General features: G+C 35.2%; 4 protein-coding genes across 4 annotated transcripts; all 4 read left to right on the top strand.

Moving 5' to 3' along the window:
- Positions 1 to 3,431: 3,431 nt before the first annotated feature.
- On the top strand, positions 3,432 to 4,208 carry LOC145130807 (uncharacterized). The gene is made up of 2 exons (XM_079065569.1): positions 3,432 to 3,829; positions 3,893 to 4,208. Exons 1-2 carry the CDS (start codon positions 3,432 to 3,434, stop codon positions 4,206 to 4,208), a joined length of 714 nt encoding a protein of 237 aa, XP_078921695.1.
- Positions 4,209 to 4,583: 375 nt separating this feature from the next.
- Positions 4,584 to 6,637, top strand: LOC145128742 (uncharacterized). Its single transcript, XM_079063546.1, has 5 exons — positions 4,584 to 4,817; positions 5,170 to 5,408; positions 5,667 to 5,779; positions 5,864 to 6,004; positions 6,215 to 6,637. The coding sequence occupies exons 1-5, from the start codon at positions 4,658 to 4,660 to the stop codon at positions 6,477 to 6,479; spliced, it is 918 nt and encodes a 305-aa protein (XP_078919672.1). The 5' UTR covers positions 4,584 to 4,657; the 3' UTR covers positions 6,480 to 6,637.
- A 1,580-nt stretch (positions 6,638 to 8,217) lies between these two features.
- Positions 8,218 to 10,364, top strand: LOC145132733 (uncharacterized). The gene is made up of 5 exons (XM_079067627.1): positions 8,218 to 8,460; positions 8,901 to 9,139; positions 9,322 to 9,434; positions 9,518 to 9,658; positions 9,896 to 10,364. Exons 1-5 carry the CDS (start codon positions 8,298 to 8,300, stop codon positions 10,158 to 10,160), a joined length of 921 nt encoding a protein of 306 aa, XP_078923753.1. The 5' UTR covers positions 8,218 to 8,297; the 3' UTR covers positions 10,161 to 10,364.
- A 5,093-nt stretch (positions 10,365 to 15,457) lies between these two features.
- LOC145128584 (uncharacterized) lies at positions 15,458 to 17,307 on the top strand. The gene is made up of 5 exons (XM_079063395.1): positions 15,458 to 15,805; positions 16,063 to 16,301; positions 16,454 to 16,566; positions 16,644 to 16,784; positions 16,896 to 17,307. The coding sequence occupies exons 1-5, from the start codon at positions 15,553 to 15,555 to the stop codon at positions 17,146 to 17,148; spliced, it is 999 nt and encodes a 332-aa protein (XP_078919521.1). The 5' UTR covers positions 15,458 to 15,552; the 3' UTR covers positions 17,149 to 17,307.
- Positions 17,308 to 17,898: the final 591 nt, after the last annotated feature.

A 17,898-nucleotide genomic window follows, 5' to 3' on the forward strand; every position in this document is an offset into this window, starting at 1 on the left:
ATAATGTATATATGCATTTTATATATCTATTTGTATTTTTTTTTGAAGTATTTAAACATATTTTCATATTTTTTATGTATTTATGTATTTTAAGTATTTTTTATGTATTTTAAATATATAAATATATTTTTTACGTATTTATATAAATTTTTAAATATTTGTAAATATTTTGGTATATCTTTCACGTATTTATGTATTTTTAGGTTCTTTATATAGTTTTTTTTACATATTTTTATGTATTTTAAATGTATAAATATATTTTTTTACGTGTTTACATATTTTTATGTATTTTAAATGTAGGTGAATAAAATTTACGACTATCTTTGTCGTTAATAAATATATTCATAAACTTTGTTCATTTACAAACTGAATTCAAGAAAAAAAAAAGAATTTACCTGCAAAAATGACGTTGATTGTTATTATCGTCTTTGAAAAATGTTGGTTTTGAAGCACTCAAGTGTTTTTTTTATTCATTTACAAAGTTTAATAGTTAACTTACAATGTAACTTAAAGTAAAAAAAAAATACATAAATACGTAAGAAATATATACCATAATACATAAAAATACTTTAAAAATACATATAAATATTTAAATACATACTTGAAAACATATACCAAAATACATAAAAGTACATAAAAATTCATATAAATATGTAAACAAATACGTTTATACATTTAAAATACATAAAAATTATATAAAAACTTAAAAAATACGTAAATAAATAAAAAAATCTATAAAATGCGTTAAAATATAATACATTTTTACATTATATAAGTTTTAAAGAAATCTATAAAAAAATTATTATTTTAAAAAATCAGCGATTTGGTCTTTGCTCGATACTAAAATTAATTTATTAGTTTTTCAGGTTTTAATCGTTAGTTTTAGGGATAATGACTTAAAAGGGTAATATATTTCTTAATTTGTACACATTTAGTCACTGACTTTTTTTTTTCCTTATGACCGGTTACTCCAGGTTAACCGGGAAAATGACTTAATAGGGTAATATATTTCTCATTTTGTACACATTTAGTCCTTAATATTTTTGTACACATTTAGTCCTTAATATATTTTTTTTTGTTTCAAAATAAGTCATTTTTGTTTTTGTACTCATTCTGTACTTATGAATTATTTCTTTAGGTTTTTCTCACGACATCTTACATGGGACAATCATTGATGAAGTATGTGTGGTTGTTGATGTTTATGTGTAACGTCTCGTTTTCACAACAAAAAATTTCATTTTTAAATAAGGCAAAACTCCCTAATTATAAATTAATTATTAAGAAAAAACGTTTATTCCAAAATTTATCGAAAATCAGAGTAACATAAGAAACGCGGAATCCTCAATATTGTTGATGAGTGTGTACAGTCATGCCTTCACCTTCCCACGATCAACGATAAAACCTGAAAACATAAACAACTGGGTAAACACAAAGTTTAGTAAGTTTCCCCCAAAATACCCGATACAACAAACGTATTATCATGCATAACGGGCCCACACTCATCAGATTGGAATACCTTGGCCCAATGAGTCATCCGACTGGAATGCTAACACACAACAGGTCCAATCAGTCATAGGACTGGAATACCCAGGGTTTGTCGGCATGCCGCCTTAACCCAACTGCTTTTCTCGAGCATTCGTGCCTACAACTTACAGCCGGTCCTCACCAGGTATCTTGGTCTACAACATATAGCAGGACCACCTCAACCTATCCCGCCACCATATGGCTATCCCACGTAAGATGTGAGAAAAACCTAAAGAAATCATTTGTAAGTATTGAATGAGTACAAAAACAAAAATGATTTATTTTGCAACAAAAAAAATATTAAGGACTAAATGTGTACAAAAATATTAAGGACTAAATATGTACAAAGTGAGAAATATATTACCCTATTAAGTCATTTTTACCGGCTAACCTAGAGCAGCCGGTCATAAGGACTAAATGTGTACGGTTTAACAAGTTGAAGGGGTAAATGTTGACGAAAAAAAATCAATGACTAAATGTGTACAAATCAAAAAATATATTACACTTTTAATCATTCCCTTACTTTTATCAAACAAGACTTTTCTGTAATTTCCGAACGAAGGACCTCCAAAAATATAACACCCCGCTCCCGAGTTGTAGCAAAGAAAAGAAGAGAAGAGAAAAGAAATCAAGGAGAGAAAAGAAGAGAAAAGAAAGGAAAAGAAATTTGTCTTTTGTGCTCCCGAGTTGGAGAGAAATGAAAGGAAAGTTAAACATTTTGTTCTTTCTTTCTAAATCCTCCCAAATCGGAAGGAAAGTTAGGAGGGAAAGTGATCATTTCATTTCCTTCCACTTCCTTCCTTTAATGAAACTCGGGAGCACCAATTTCTCTTACTTTCCTCTCACTTCTACCAATTTCCTTTCTTTTCTCTCCTTAAGTTGAACTCGGGAGCGGGGTGTAAGGCCGGACGGAGTGGACCGCGGGGAAACCGCGGGATCGGTTCCCGCATGAAGACACACCGCACTGTGGGTGCGGGAAAGGATTAGCGGGAAGAGGGTGAGGGGATAGAGTCCCGCTCTCTCTCTCTCTTTTAACCATTGGCTGTGCGATTTCTTTTTTCTTTTTTTTTTTTCTTTTTTTATTCCAAACGACTCTATAGCCGTTATATATATATATATATATATATATATATATATATATATATATATATATATATATATATATATATATATATATATTCTTTTTTCTTTCCCTTTTCTTAACCTATAAATACTCAAACATTCTATCATTTTTTTTAACCCATAACCTATATTTCTCTCTAAAAAATATTATTCAAAATGTCATCATCTTCATCATCCGATTCGACGGCTATAGAGGAGGCTAAGTTTATCGGTTCCGTCATGACGAAAACGGTTGCATACTATCAAAACCGACTAGGCGAAACATCACGTGCACGACGTAACCTAAGAAAGCCGCCGTTACGTAGAAATCACAAAGCCGGACACGATCGCCTTATAGAAGATTATTTTGCAGATGACGCCATCTACGCTGTAAAGTTTCGATGTCGGTTCCGGATGAGGAAGGAACTATTCTTACGTATTGTTGGCGATTTGGAAGGCCGCTTTCCATATTTCCAATGGAAAATGGATGCAAGGGAAAAAAAGGTTTCTCTCCCATTCAAAAATGCACGACTTCAATTCGTCAGCTAGCATACGGCATGGGCGCAGACAAATGGTACGAGTATTTTAGGATGTCAGAGCGTACCGTGCGGGAGTGTGTGTACAAGTTCTGCAACGCGATCTGTTTGGTTTATGGGCAATGATATTTGCGCAAACCAACTATCAACGATATCCACCAATTGTATACGGTGCATGAAGGCAAGCATGGATTCCCTGGAATGCTAGGTAGTATCGATTGCATGCATTGGAGTTGGTCATTATGCCCCAACGCATGGCGTGGTCAGTACATGAGAGGCGACCACAAAGAGCCGACGATCATTCTAGAGGCTATCGCATCACATGATCTTTGGATATGGCATGCATTCTTTGGTCCAGCTGGTGCAAATAATGACATCAATGTGCTAGACCAGTCGCCGGTATTCAACGATATCTACCTTGGAAAGTCACACGATGTACCTTTTCAAGCAAATGGGGTAGCATATAAGCGTGGATACTATCTTACTGACGGTATATATCCTCCCTTGTCTGTTTTTGTGAAATCGTTTACATGTCCTAACGATCCGAAAATGAAAAAGTTTAAAGAGGCGCAAGAGTCAGCTAGGAAGGATGTGGAGCGAGCATTTGGTGTACTTAAGAGACGTTGGCAATTACTAACGGTCGGGGCAAGGTCATATGAGGTGAAAAGGTTACAACACGTAATGTATGCATGTATCATATTGCATCATATGATTCCTGAAGACGAATGAAGAGCGATATGCCGATACAACGAAAATGAAGTTTTGCCAAATGTCGAAGGAGTAGTCGTTGGTACACAAGAGTATAGGGTGAATAGAAGAGAAGTACACAATCGCGACATTCATGAGGCCCTTCGTGCTGATTTGGTGGAACACATTTATAGGGCTCATATTCAGCTCCCGTACGAGTTATCTCACGATGATTTGTTTGACGAATCAGACGAGGATTCTGATATGTTCGTCGAGAGTGAAGATTCCGACGACGAGAGTGACGCTGGGGAGAATGATGCAGACGATCAAGGTGATGACGAAGACGATGATTCCGAGTGACGTATTTTGGTTTAAATAAAATTAGGATATTAATTATTTTTTCTATGTTGTAGGTTGTTTGATTTTTTTTTTTGCGGTTTTTTTATTTTTCTACTTATTTAAATATTAGGGTTAATGTAATTTTTATTTTAATTAATGAAATGCTTTTTATTTTTAATTAAATTTTATGTTTGATATTAATTTAAAAATTATAAATAAAAAAAAATATTTTATTTAATATAAAAAAAAATGATAGAAGGGCTTCTCATCCATTTTTTGGCTTTTAGGGGAGTGAAAGAAAATTGAGGGAAAAAGGGTATGGCCCACCAAAAGTGAGGGAAGACCCACAGACTAAAATGTATATGTCGTTCTCTCTTGGACAGTCGGCGGAGTGGATGATTACGAAAAACAAGCATGACTAGCAACACACAGAGATTAACTTTCTCCAGAACCAAATTTCATCCTTCAAAATGTCGGTTATTGCATTCGAAGAGATCTTCAATTCCTCATCATCATCCAGTAAAATTGAAAAATCCTACACTTTCACTGCCTTGCTAATTCATGGCTTACTGGGTTGTCGAGACGACTTTGTAGATTTCGCTAAATCCCTCGTTTCGTCTCTCTCTACTGGTTGTACTCTATTCTCTCTAAATTTAATGCATTTTGTACACACACATTACACCTAGCTGGATAAGTATCTGGAATCGACTAGGATTTACGATATTCGGTTTCTCTTTTTTGTTCTATGTAGTGATGCTATTCGTTTTCTGATGTGGAAAACAGGCATAATCATGATCTCCACTTTCTGTTGCTTCATATTTGATTGCGATTGTGATTTACATGTCTTACGGACAGAATCAGAATTGGGAATTTTGTTATATTGCTGAATAGTTCACCTGCAACTAACCAATCACATATGTAAAGCAATAAAGCATAGTTACTCTTTAAGGATTACTTGGTAACATATCTAATTTATAAGCAGATTGGAGGATGGTTGTTGTGGATTTGAGGAACCATGGAAGCTCGGTTGATCGAGAAGGTTTATCCCCACCTCACGACACACCAAATGCTGCTAGAGATTTAGCAAATCTCATTAAGTCTCTTGATTGGGCTTGGCCAGATGTTGTCATTGGTCATTCTGTTGGCGGCAAAATTGCCTTGCAATATGCTTCAAGTTGTGCTCACGGTGATTATGGTGATTCAGCGCAGCTTCCTAAACAGGTATGACCGTATGATTAAACTGTTTGACTATTAGTCAAATATATGAAATACGATTTCATCACAATTTAAAATCAACAAATGAATGTCTAATGAGACTTGAATAATCATAATTATGAATAAGATAATTAGTCAATCAGGTTCTCAAAGTTAAAGATTTGTTATGTAACTGTATATTTATCTTGATAATCAGTTTTTTACAGCAATCTTTTATGAATCTGGTTATTTACTTATTTTAACCCTTACGCTGATTTGAATTAGGTGTGGGCATTGGATTCTGTACCTGGAAAAGTCGAGAATAAAAGCCATTATGAAGAAATGGAGAAAGCTTTCCATACACTACAGACACTTCAGCCTCCCATACAGTCACAAGAGTAGAGACCTAATTTTCCTTATTTGATCATAAACTGAAAAATTGTCTTTTTTTTATCTTCTTAAAGTTAAAGATGACATTTTAGGTGGCTGGTAGATCATTTGATGAATCTTGGATTCTCAAAGTTCTTATCAGAGTGGATAAGTAGCAGTCTCAAGAAATCGGGAGAACACATGACATTTTCTTTCGATATTGATGGTGTTATACAGATGTTTGAATCCAGCAGGTAAATCTTTACTTTTCAATAACCCGATTTTACCCTTATAAGACGAGAAGGGCATTCACGTCTTTTCTTTTGCACATACGACCAAGCCCCTGCCCCACTTTGTTCAACCTTTTTGTGTGGGACAAAAAGCTAATGCATGCCAAACACTATATATTCTGTTTTGTCTTGTCCTGGTTTCAGATGTGATTTGATGGTGGTTGTATGTTGTAGGGATAGTGATTATTGGTCACTACTAGAGGAGCCTCCAAAGGGAATAGAGATATGTGTAGTGCGTAGTGAAAGCCGAGTCACGTGGGACCCATATGTGGTCAAGAAGCTTGAGAGTCTTGCTAACCGGGAAAATGATGAATCAAGAGGCAAAGTCTCGGTTCATGTTGTTCCTCGTTCTGGACATTGGATTTACAAGGATGAACCAGAGAGGCTGTTGGAGATTATGACCCCAAGAATAGCCTCTTTGGTTCAACTTGTAAGTTAGGAGCTAGACTTTTCAGCTAGTCCGACCTGAATATTTTTTATTAACATCAGATTTGATGTTAAAGTTCATTTGTACAAATTGGTTTTTCAACTATGAATGTATGTACTTTTAGTTTGAATTTGTATAATAATATTTTACATGTTATAATTTTTGCAAAACTTGCTTGTGATATTATATTGAACTAAATTGCTATTAATTTATTATGTATATTATATTTATCTCAAATATGTTTTACTTAATTATAAAATATATTAATTATTATTAATTTTAGTCTTTCAAACTTCTTTAAAATGGTTGTCTTAATAGTATGTTAATGTGAGACTAGCCCATTTGGTAGAAATAGAAGCCTCTTAGACAGGAGGCATCATGTTCAAACCTGGACATAGACGAATTGACTAAGGCTCCGTTTGATAGTTTCTGTCCGGGAAAGTGTTGTATGAGAAAAGTTTTCTGACTGGGAAAGAAACCATGTTGTTTGATTGTAGATCTGATTGACTATGTTGAATGATGAAAAATGATAATATTGCTCTGATGTTCTATACTGTGATGGATGAATTTGCTGAATAATTATAGAAACATACAAATTGTCATACAAAATCAAAATTACATAATAATCATTTAAATTCCAAATACAATGTCGATTAAGTTGTTTTTAGTTTTTTTTTTCAATTTAATGTTACGTCGTTATTCTTTCTAGCAATTAATTTTTTTTTATAACTCAACATGTGATTCTTGACTCGGTTTATGTCCGATAGTGGTGGGATGGATGGATTTTTTCAAAATATATTAGGATGATGGACCACCCTAATATAAGAACTATGTGATCATTGATAGTAGTGTTGTCCAAAAAAATAAGAACTATTCCAATAAAAATGATTTAAAAAAATTAATTTAAAGAAATTAATAATCCAATAAAATAATATTTATTAATATATAAATATTATATATTTATAAATAATATTTTTTAATATATAATTATCCAATAAAAAGAATTAATCCATTAAAAAGAAATAAAAAAGAATTATTTAAAAGAAATTAATAATCTAATAAAATAATATTATTTAATACATAAATATTATATATTAAAAATAATATTTATTAATATATAATAATTAAATAAAAAAGAAATTAAAAAATTATTTAAAATAAATTAATAATGCAAGAAAGAAAGAGGCAGAGTTTAGGGCACAATCGTCTTTCCAGCCTATTCAGCCAGAAAGATATGGTATTGAAGCTTTCTGGGAAAGACATATCTTACCGGGAAAGACCCATTTTTTGTGCATATCAAACGGTCTTTCCAGTCCATTCAGCCAGAAAGATCTGTTTGGACCTGGAAAGATGTCTATCAAACGAGGCCTAACTTGATGAATTTAACATATAACCACTAACCTGCCATTCAAAAAAAATTATATATATACTAAATTTTTTATTTTAGTTATAACTGCTAATAATAATATAATATAATTTATATGTTTCCTATAATATATGTGATCAAATTTATAGAATACTAATAATATACGTTTTCTTTAATTTAAAATTAAAATAATATCTATGAGGTGTTTTTCTTCTGTTAATAAAGATAATAATGTCTAAGGAAGGGATTATATTTACACAAAATATTACATTATTTCATCATTTCGATAAAAAAAATATATATATATGTAATAAATGGGATATTTCTTAAGTTACGGATTGGATAGATTTTTGCTGACCCACATGTACATGTGGTTCTCATCACACAAAGTGGATGATAAGGAAAAGAAGCATGGCACAAAGATAAAAGAATAACGTTCTCCCCAAATTGTTGGTTCAATTAAAATGTCGATTATCGCATTCAAAGAGATCTTCAATTCATCATCGTCATCATCCGGTGGAAGTGAAAAAACCTACAGTTTCACGGCCTTTCTAATTCACGGCTTATTGGGTTGCGGAGATGACTTTGCAGATTTCGCCAACTCCCTCGTTACTTCTCTCTCTACTGGTTAATTCCAATTTCATCTCTCTAAATCCAATGCATATCACGCACACACATAATACCTAAACACTATGCATGTACATAATGCAACATTGCAACATAGAACTGGCTGTCGGGTCTGAGAGAAGATTCGGATCGGATGTCTTACACATGTGAGTCGTGAGTGAGTTCCCGACCCGGTTCCTAACTGCCATCATCATTAGACCCACACCAGGGCTTACATAATCGTCATCTCTGCTGCTTTTTATTGTTTCACTTGTGATTAGGATTCGGACTTTGATTTCTAGGTTTTATGGACCACTTTAGAATTGGGAATTTAGTTGTACTACTAAATAGTTCATCTGTAACTCAATGGAAGAAAATTCACGATCTGTTCGCAAAAGATTGTTATTTCTATTTTTATCGTCTATTAAGATTCTTTAGTAACGTATTGAACTTGTAAGCAGATTGGAGGATGGTTCTTGTGGATTTGAGGTGTCATGGGAACTCAACTGATCGAGAAGGTTTAGCCCCACCTAATGACACTGCAAATGCTGCTAGAGATTTGGCAAATCTCGTGAAATCTCTTGATTGGGATTGGCCAGATGTTGTTATCGGGCATTCTTTAGGTGGTAAGGTGGCCTTGCAATATGCTTCAAGTTGCGCTAATGGTGATTATGGTGATTCAGCACAATTGCCTAAACAGGTATAAAAATCACAATTTAAAATCAACTTCTTGGATATTTGGTTGTGTGTTTTTACTTTTCATATTGGGTGTAATGTGACTTAAAGTTAAAAATTTATTAGCATTTATCTCAATAGACAATAGTAATTAGTTTTGGTACAAACCAATGTGATTGTTTTGGCCCGAAATCGGATTTCAAACAGGTGTGGGTAATAGATGTTGGACCTGGAAAAGCCGAAGATAAAAGTCAATATCAAGAACTGGTGAATGCGTTGCAAAAGTTGCATACACTTCCGTCGCTTTTCCCATCACAAGAGTAGAGACATCATTTCGCCTTTTTATCTTTAAAGATTCACATTTTAATTAGGTTTTTTTTTTTTTTTTTTTTTTTTTTTTCAGGTGGCTGTTGAATCAGATGATTGATCTTGGGTTTCCAAAGTTCTTATCAGAGTGGATAAGCAACAGTCTCAAGAAATCAGGAGAATACATGACATTTTCATTCGATATTGATGGTGCTATACAGCTGTTCGAATCCGCCGTGTAAACCCTAATTTTTCACCCCACCCTTGTAAATTGTAATATGCACTCAACGACTAGATCATGAAATGATGGACTAAACCTGTAAATTTTGAGATTGTCTGTCTTCCTTGATAAGGATGACGAGGGCATTCTTGTCCTTTCCATATACGCGGCCTCCAAAAAAAGTCTTAATTTTTGTACAATCATATAACATTTTTGACTTGCGTAACAATTTGATTGGGTGGTTGTATGTTGTAGAGAAAGTGATTATTGGTCATTGCTTGAGGAAACTCCAAGGGGAATGGAGATAGCTATAGTGCGTACTGAAAGCCAACTCTCGTGGACTCAGGATGTGGTAGAGAGGCTCGAGAGTCTTGCTAGCCGAGAAAGTGATGAATCAAGAGGCAAAGTCTCGGTTTATGTTGTTTCCGATTCAGGACACTGGATTTACAAGGATCAACCAGAGAGGCTGTTGGAGATTATGGCCCCAAAAATAGTCTCTTTGGTTCACTGGAAGTTGTAACTTGTACGAGCCTTTTTAGATCAATATGTGCAGCTTTCTCTCTTAAATCAGAAGCCTGTCGTATGTTGATCATTCACAGTTTGACACGGCTGTGATAACTATCACTATAACTAGTTGATTTGTTTAATATGTAAAAATATATGATCACTACACCTATAAAAATACAAGTATGTTGACTAGTAATTACAATATTTTGTTTAAATATATGATTACAAATGAAATATGAAAAATATACTAAGCAGAAACAAATAAAAATAATAATTCCCGAACCGATCAAGAATGGGGTCCCCTCCTTGCGGGCTCCATGGTAACACCCTAGGAAGAAAGTTTTAGGCTTGACCCATATGTAACTTTTGGCAAGATTTTTCTCTTTATATAAACTAGTAAAAGAAGTCCGTGTTTCGCATGGGAATGGGATATATATATATATTTTTATGTTTTTCACTTTTTTGTTTGTTGCATCATTTTGTTTAATGACATATAAATTGTCAAAATCATAGGAAATACCAATCTACTTTATCTTTAACCAATAATACCATTCTATTACATTTCTTTACACATAGAAGCAACATACTTACAAATTCTTGCCTATAAAGTATATTGCTACTATGGGTAAAAACTTATAAGTAAGCCGCTATAAGGGGAATAAGATATGAGTATGTGCCTATTGTAACGACCCAAAATTACAAAGAAAATTTTCATTTTTAAATAATCAAACACAATTACAATATTAAGAAAATACAGTCATAATTGTTTTCAAAGCATAAGTCAAATATAACTTTTATTCCAAACTTCAGAGTGTCCCTTGAAAAACGCCCGAGAGAGTGTACGCCGCGCCATCAAACTTTGCCCTTGCCCTTAGGCTCCGATGTACCTGAAACAAATCCACAAACTGTAAGCTAATGCTTAGTGAGTTCCCCAGAGCATACCCCAACACCCAAGTCACATAACACATGTATAACAGCTGCAAAAGCTTCCTCTACCACATATCACATATCATCTTAGCTATAAATCTATCTCTACCATCAGCCATAAAGGTTATCTCTACCGTTAGCTATAAAGCTATCTCTACCATAGCCACAAAGGCTATCTCTACCACATATAACCTCATATTCATGCCACACATCTCTATACAACGAGTATACCAACTATCACAAAATGGTCCGACCTTGGTGCCTTAGACCCAATGGTATGGTGAGAAGACTCACCTCTCGAAGATTGAACTGGTAGGCTGAAGTCAAATATATCCCACACGCTACTCCTTCTTAACTACCTATAATCAACAAGTGATTAACTTATCGCCATTCCCCTAAATACTCTCAAGTCAACCCTGGTCAAAGTCAAGGTCCATAGTCAAGGTCAACAGTCCATGTTGACCTCAACTCGTTGAGTATAGCCAGCCACTCGTCGAGTCCTTTCATAACTCATTAACTCGCCGAGTCACTTGAGTGACTCGTCGAGTTCCCTAATGTTTGCGGCCGCAAACCCTCAACCGCAAACTCCTGACCGAAAACTCATGCCACCCGCAAACTCTGAACCGAAAACGAGTAAACCCTAACTCGACTCGTCGAGTCAGCCAAGGGACTCGACGAGTTCCTTTAGTCATCCCAAAGTTCGGCCTTTCCAGAGGGATCTAAGGTCCCAAACTTTGGATCCAACCTCTCCTAGTGAAGATACCATGTAAAGTTACAAACTTTATGTGCATGCATGGTCCTCCAAAGCTAAAACTCCAAAACTAGGCTTCAAACAAGGTTCTTGTGGATGGGAAGGGCTGAACTACATAAAGGGAGCAACTTTATGCCTTTGGGGACCTAAAGAGATCCAAATCTGGGACCATAAGTCCAGATCCAAGTTTGACTCCATTTTTCTTTTCAAAATGGTCATTCACTTCCAAGATGGAGATCTAGACAACTAAAGGTCAAGGTCACAGCTTTTTACCTTAGAATGATGGCCAAAAAGATGTAGATGCTGGATCTACTGCTCCTCTCCTGTTTCCTTCTCCTTCAATCTCCACAAATAAAAATGCTCACAAAGGCTCTTACTCTCACTTAAGGATGTTTACAGTCGCAGACCACTTTCTGTAGGGAGCTAAGGTGCTAGGGGAGGCCACAAGAGCAGTTAATGATATTTATATAGGGGGCAAACCCTGAAATTGGGATTTTCTCTTTATAGCTCCAACTCGCCGAGTTGGTCCCGATCCGAGCCCATGATTAATGCCCCTACTCGCCGAGTTGGACTCTCAACTCGCCGAGTCCATACACCAAAAACCCTGAAATTAAGTAAATCAGATAATACCGGGAACAGGTGTTACAAGTCTCCCTCACTTGAACTAGACTTTGCCCTCGAAGTCTGCTGACCTGAACAAATCCGGGTAGTGCTCTCGCATCTCCTCTTCCGGCTCCCAAGTCCATTCGGAGCCCTTTCGGTGCTGCCATTGCACCTTTACCAGTCTTACTTCCATATTCCGAAGAACCTTGGTCTTCCTATCAAGGATCGCAACGGGCTTCTCGTATAGTTCAGACTCTCATCCACCTGGATATCGCCCAATGAAATGACTGCGGACTCGTCATTGACACACTTCCGAAGTTGTGACACGTGGAAGGTGTTGTGAATCTTGCTAAACTCCTCCGACAGATCCAGGCGATATGCCACCTTGCCCACCCGGGCCGTGATCCTGAACGGGCCTATGAACCGAGGCCCCAGTTTGCCCCTCTTACGAAACCTGATAATTCCTTTCCAGTGCGACACCTTTAGCAACACAAAATCCCCCACCTGGAACTCAAGGTTCGAACGCCGTCGGTCAGCATAACTTTTCTGATGGCTCTGCGTGACCCGCAGCCGGTCGCGCACCTGCTGAATCAGTCTGGTTGTCTTGAGCACTACATCAGTGCTCCCCATAACCCGATGCCTAACCTCGTCCCAACACACCGGGGTCCTACACCGTCGGCCATATAACATCTCGAATGGAGCTCGGTCGATACTGGCATGATAGTTGTTATTGTACGAAAACTCTACCAATGAGAGGTATGTGTCCCAACTCCCTCCAAAATCCAACACGCATGCTTGAAGCATGTCCTCCAGCGTTTGCAAGTCATGCTCCCACTTTTCTGTCCCACATCGATAGTAATTAAGATATAACTAGAGGAGAAGATGGTAGGTTTATAAAAGACAGAGAAGTCAATTTTCTAGACCAAGAGTCGTTCTTTTACATCTTGACGATACTTCAAGGGGGCAAATTGACAACTTAATTTTTCAAAATTAAAAATATCAAACATGTAGTGAACCTTGTGGGGGCAGGTGCCCCAATTGCCCTCATTGTGGGACCGCCCTTGCTGATATGTCGATTGAGATGTGGTCGACTCTGCCGGTGGAGATGACATTGTCGGAGACATCGATTTATGTCAGAGGTTTTGAAGCTAAAGAGTTCGATGTCTTTAAATCTAAAGAATGAAGATGCATAAAAACAATTAAAATAAGATGATTATGACCAGTGAAGGTGAGTTATGAGGTGGTGGGACCCACCTAATTTACTAAACCTTTTTTTAAAGATAAATAACAAAATTAAAGATTAAAAAATTAGAAAAAGAAAATTAAGAAGGGCGATTCTTTTTATGTGTAGAAGGGACCTAGCGCACAACAAAATCAAATTATAAGGATGGTCCAAGCTAAAAAAATAAGTTACGAACATGATATACAAAGGGATAATGAATTAAAAGGGTAATATATTTTTCGATTTGTACATATTTGGTCACTAAGTTTTTTTTTTTTTTTCGTCCACATTTACTCTTTCAACTTGTTATACTGTACACATTTAGTCCTTATGACCGACTACTCCAGATTAGCCGTTAAAATGACTTAATAGGGTAATATATTTATCACTTTGTACACATTTAGTCATTAATATTTATATACACATTTAGTACTTAATATATTTTTTTGTTGCAGAATAAGTCATTTTTGTTTTTGTACTAATTCAGTACTTATGAATGATTTCTTTAGGTTTTTTCTCATGACATCTTAAGTAGGACAATCATTAATGAAGTGTTTGGGGCTTTTGATGCTTATGTCAATCACGATCTCGACTACTTGATTGTTTAGGTCATTTGTTTTGAACGTCATAACTTCTTCATACGATCTTGGGTTTCAATGATTTTTATATCCATGCGTTCGTATTTTAGTCTACTACAACCAGGGGCGTAGCCAATATAGGACAATAGTGGGCCTTGGCCCACACACACAAAATTAAGGTTACATATATATGGTATGTACAATATATATTTTTGTTAAATAAATGGAATTAGGGTTGTGATATGGCGTATTCCATTCAACACTTGAAATTAGTAGAAGAGAATATATTGTTGTCTATGTCGATTAGACTCCATTTTATATTATTTTAATGATGTAAGACAACATCGTGTGCAACTTAAAATAAATAATTTAGTTAAGAATGCATATATAGTTACATTTTGTTATCGTTTGAAAAATTTTGTCACTCGTTCATATTTTGTATATTATTTGGCATATGCTAAAACAAAATCTTGACTAGGCCACTCAGTACAACTTTCGTTTAGATTACTCTCGTTAAAAAGTAGTATATTTTTATTTACGATCTTTATATCCATAAGTTTTTTTTTGAATGCATGTATGAATGTTTTTTTCTATAAAATCGAAAGTAAAAATATATTATATTTTAACGGGAGTAATCATAACCAAAGTTGTAGTAGACTAAAAAAAACGAACGTGTGAATATAAAGATCGTTAAAATCTGATATCGTATGAAGAAGTTACGACGTTCAGAATACAAGGCTTAAGCCAAATCACAATACCTACACAACCAAGCAGACGGGATCGTGATGAACATAAACATTATTAGCCCCAAACATCTCATATATGATTGTCCCACGTAAAATGTCGTGATAAAAACTTAAAGAAATTATTCATAAGTACTGAATGAATACAAAAACAAAAATAACTTATTTTGAAAAAAAAATATTATGGGCTAAATATGTACAAAAATATTAAGGACTAAATGTGTACAAAATGAAAAATATATTATTCAATTAAGTCATTTTTCTTGGTTAATCTAGAGGAACCGTCATAAGAACTGAATGTGTATAGTTTAATAAATTGAAAAAGTAAATACTGACGAAAAAGCTCAATGACCAAATATATACAAATTAAAAAAAATAATATTACCCTTTTAGTTCATTTTCTCAACGTACAAATTATCCCAAACCAGAGGCACCATTCGTGTAATCTGTGAAATAAGTGCGAACATACTCCATTACCATGTAAAAGTCATTTTCCCCGCCCCTTATTAACGGGATTTAATGATTTATGTACCGGATTTATTAACCAGCAAGAAGGTAAAGCGAGGTCCAAGAACGCAACAATGGCGAGAGTCTTCAACAACAAACGCAGATTATTTACCGGATTTATTTACTCAAGGAGATCTGTTCTCTTCCCTTCCACATCTACAAGGTCGATCGAAACCCTAGCTTTCGAAGAGGCCCGATCTCCCTCCCACAAAGCCGTACCCGATTATTCCGCGTTTGTTCTTCATGGCTTAATGGGATCTGCCAGAAATTGGCGATCGTTCTCTCGGAATCTGGCTTCTTCCCTCTCTACCTCCTCTCCACCTTCAGGTAATTTCACATCTATCCATCAGATTTAAAAAAAAAATCCATACTTTGACTTCGATATTAAACATGGTAAAGTTCAACTTCAATTTTACGTGAGATTTAAAATGCTCTAGGAAAATTGTGAAGTAAGTTATATTTTATCATATAGAAATCACAGAAGGAAACAGAGTGATCTGTGAGTGTGTGCGTGGGTTGTGTATGTATCCTCTTAACTAATACTAATCATCTTGAAACGTCTCCAATTTACTTGAAATGTATAGATTGGAAGATGGTTCTTTTGGATTTGAGGAATCATGGTCGTTCAGCTGGTGTATCTGGTTTAAATCCGCCTCATGACATACCTAGTGCTGCTAATGATGTTGCTAATCTAGTGAAATCTCAAGGTTGGAGTTGGCCTGATGTTGTTTTAGGGCATTCCATGGGTGGCAAGGTGGCGTTACAATATGCCATGAGCTGCGCCCGTGGTGATTATGGAAGTTCAGCCAAGTTGCCCAAACAGGTATTTCCATATGAAACTTTCATCTGTCACCAATTCTTAAAGCTTGTATACGATTGCACAGGTCCTTGTGGTTTTTGGGTATTAACAATTAAGTCCTTGTGGTTTTATCAATTGACTATAACTCACGGACACAAACACATGATGCAGAACAGTTGTGGGTACTGGATTCTGTTCCTGGGATAGTGAACCCTGAAGAAACTAGTGGCGAGGTGGAGAAAGTTCTAGAAACCTTGCAGGGTATATCAAAAACAATCCCATCACGCAAGTAAGTTTTTTTTTTTTTACTCATTAGTTATTTGATGTTGTAATTCATATTTACAATGTGAATGTTTTTGGGGACAGGTGGCTAGTGGATTACTTGATAAATCTAGGATTTTCAAAATCTTTGTCTGAATGGCTCGGCACCAATCTCAAAAAATCAGGTGAACATGAGACATGGGCTTTCGATCTTGATGGAATTATTCAGATGTTCGATTCATACAGGTATTTTTCTTCCACATTAATTGTATCCAAGGTTAAAATAGTCAATTTGCTCCTTCAATCAAAGTCAACAAGCATTGATACAAGTAAGATTGAAATTTATTAACTTTTCAGGGAGATGGATTATTGGCCGCTTCTAGAACATCCGCCTAAAGGGATGGAGATAGTGATCGTGCGGGCGGAAAACAGCGACAGGTGGGACCCACATGTGACTCAGAGACTCGAAAGCCTTAACAGAAAGAGAGGCGATGAATCAGAGGGTAAAGTTTCAGTTGTGGTTCTTCCAAATTCTGGACATTGGGTTCATGTGGATAATCCAAAGGGACTTTTGGAGATTGTGATACCCAAAATGTCCTCTATTGTTTAAACCCAAAGGGTTTCTATTTATGAACAATCAACAATCTCATCATATCTTTTGTTACATGATCTGTATTTGGTTTTAATCTAACTAAATAATTGAAATGATCAATCTGTGACAAAAGGATGAGGGGTAACAATTTATTGAAGAGAAGACATGTTTAATTAATTGTTCAACTATTTGGTATTTTTTTTTTTGATGTTATTGAGTTAAATGTTTGCTTGGTTTTAATATAGATATAGTTATTAGTTATTTCAATCATATTGGCAAAACTTGCTACAAAAATTTCGGGTTGCTACGTCAACCCTTATTAAGAGAGATGTGTGGTTTGTTGGTATCGTTTTTTTGGGTATAAGTAGCAAATTTTATAAATAATCAAAAAATTATGTAACAAATATCGTGTGAAAGACCTGCAACTTTCTGCCTTGCCTAAACTTGAAGTTGTCATTTCAATTTGAAAAACTTAATTATCCTTGTATCTTTTGTTCCTATTTGCCTACTTACTCATATGATATAATGACATGTAGAATCCATTAATTCTTTCTCTTAATCTACTTTTTTTGATTTTGAGATTTATCTTGATCTAGTGGGTAAAAACATGAGTAGGAACAAAAGATAGGAGAATATACACATATGATTCAAAGGTTAAAGGAGCTCTCTAACATGACTATTTTGATATCCAGAGATTGATTATCAGTGTATTCCATGTTTTGTACTCTCTATATAGATAAACATCATGTTTGGATGTAAAATGGTTTA

Source organism: Lactuca virosa, chromosome 8, assembly GCF_052849685.1.
Source record: "Lactuca virosa cultivar CGN04683 chromosome 8, Lactuca_virosa_CGN04683_v6, whole genome shotgun sequence".
NCBI classification, from domain to species: Eukaryota; Viridiplantae; Streptophyta; class Magnoliopsida; order Asterales; family Asteraceae; genus Lactuca; species Lactuca virosa.

Coding starts and splice junctions, on each gene's coding strand:
- LOC145130807 (XM_079065569.1), top strand. CDS start 3,432: ATGAGAGGCGACCACAAAGAGCCGACGATCATTCTAGAGGCTATCGCA. Junction 3,830..3,892: donor AGGTCATATGAGGTGAAAAG/GTTACAACACGT, acceptor AGACGAATGAAG/AGCGATATGCCGATACAACG.
- LOC145128742 (XM_079063546.1), top strand. CDS start 4,658: ATGTCGGTTATTGCATTCGAAGAGATCTTCAATTCCTCATCATCATCC. Junction 4,818..5,169: donor CGTTTCGTCTCTCTCTACTG/GTTGTACTCTAT, acceptor ATTTATAAGCAG/ATTGGAGGATGGTTGTTGTG. Junction 5,780..5,863: donor CCTCCCATACAGTCACAAGA/GTAGAGACCTAA, acceptor ATGACATTTTAG/GTGGCTGGTAGATCATTTGA.
- LOC145132733 (XM_079067627.1), top strand. CDS start 8,298: ATGTCGATTATCGCATTCAAAGAGATCTTCAATTCATCATCGTCATCA. Junction 8,461..8,900: donor CGTTACTTCTCTCTCTACTG/GTTAATTCCAAT, acceptor ACTTGTAAGCAG/ATTGGAGGATGGTTCTTGTG. Junction 9,140..9,321: donor CAGCACAATTGCCTAAACAG/GTATAAAAATCA, acceptor GATTTCAAACAG/GTGTGGGTAATAGATGTTGG.
- LOC145128584 (XM_079063395.1), top strand. CDS start 15,553: ATGGCGAGAGTCTTCAACAACAAACGCAGATTATTTACCGGATTTATT. Junction 15,806..16,062: donor TACCTCCTCTCCACCTTCAG/GTAATTTCACAT, acceptor TGAAATGTATAG/ATTGGAAGATGGTTCTTTTG. Junction 16,785..16,895: donor CAGATGTTCGATTCATACAG/GTATTTTTCTTC, acceptor TTAACTTTTCAG/GGAGATGGATTATTGGCCGC.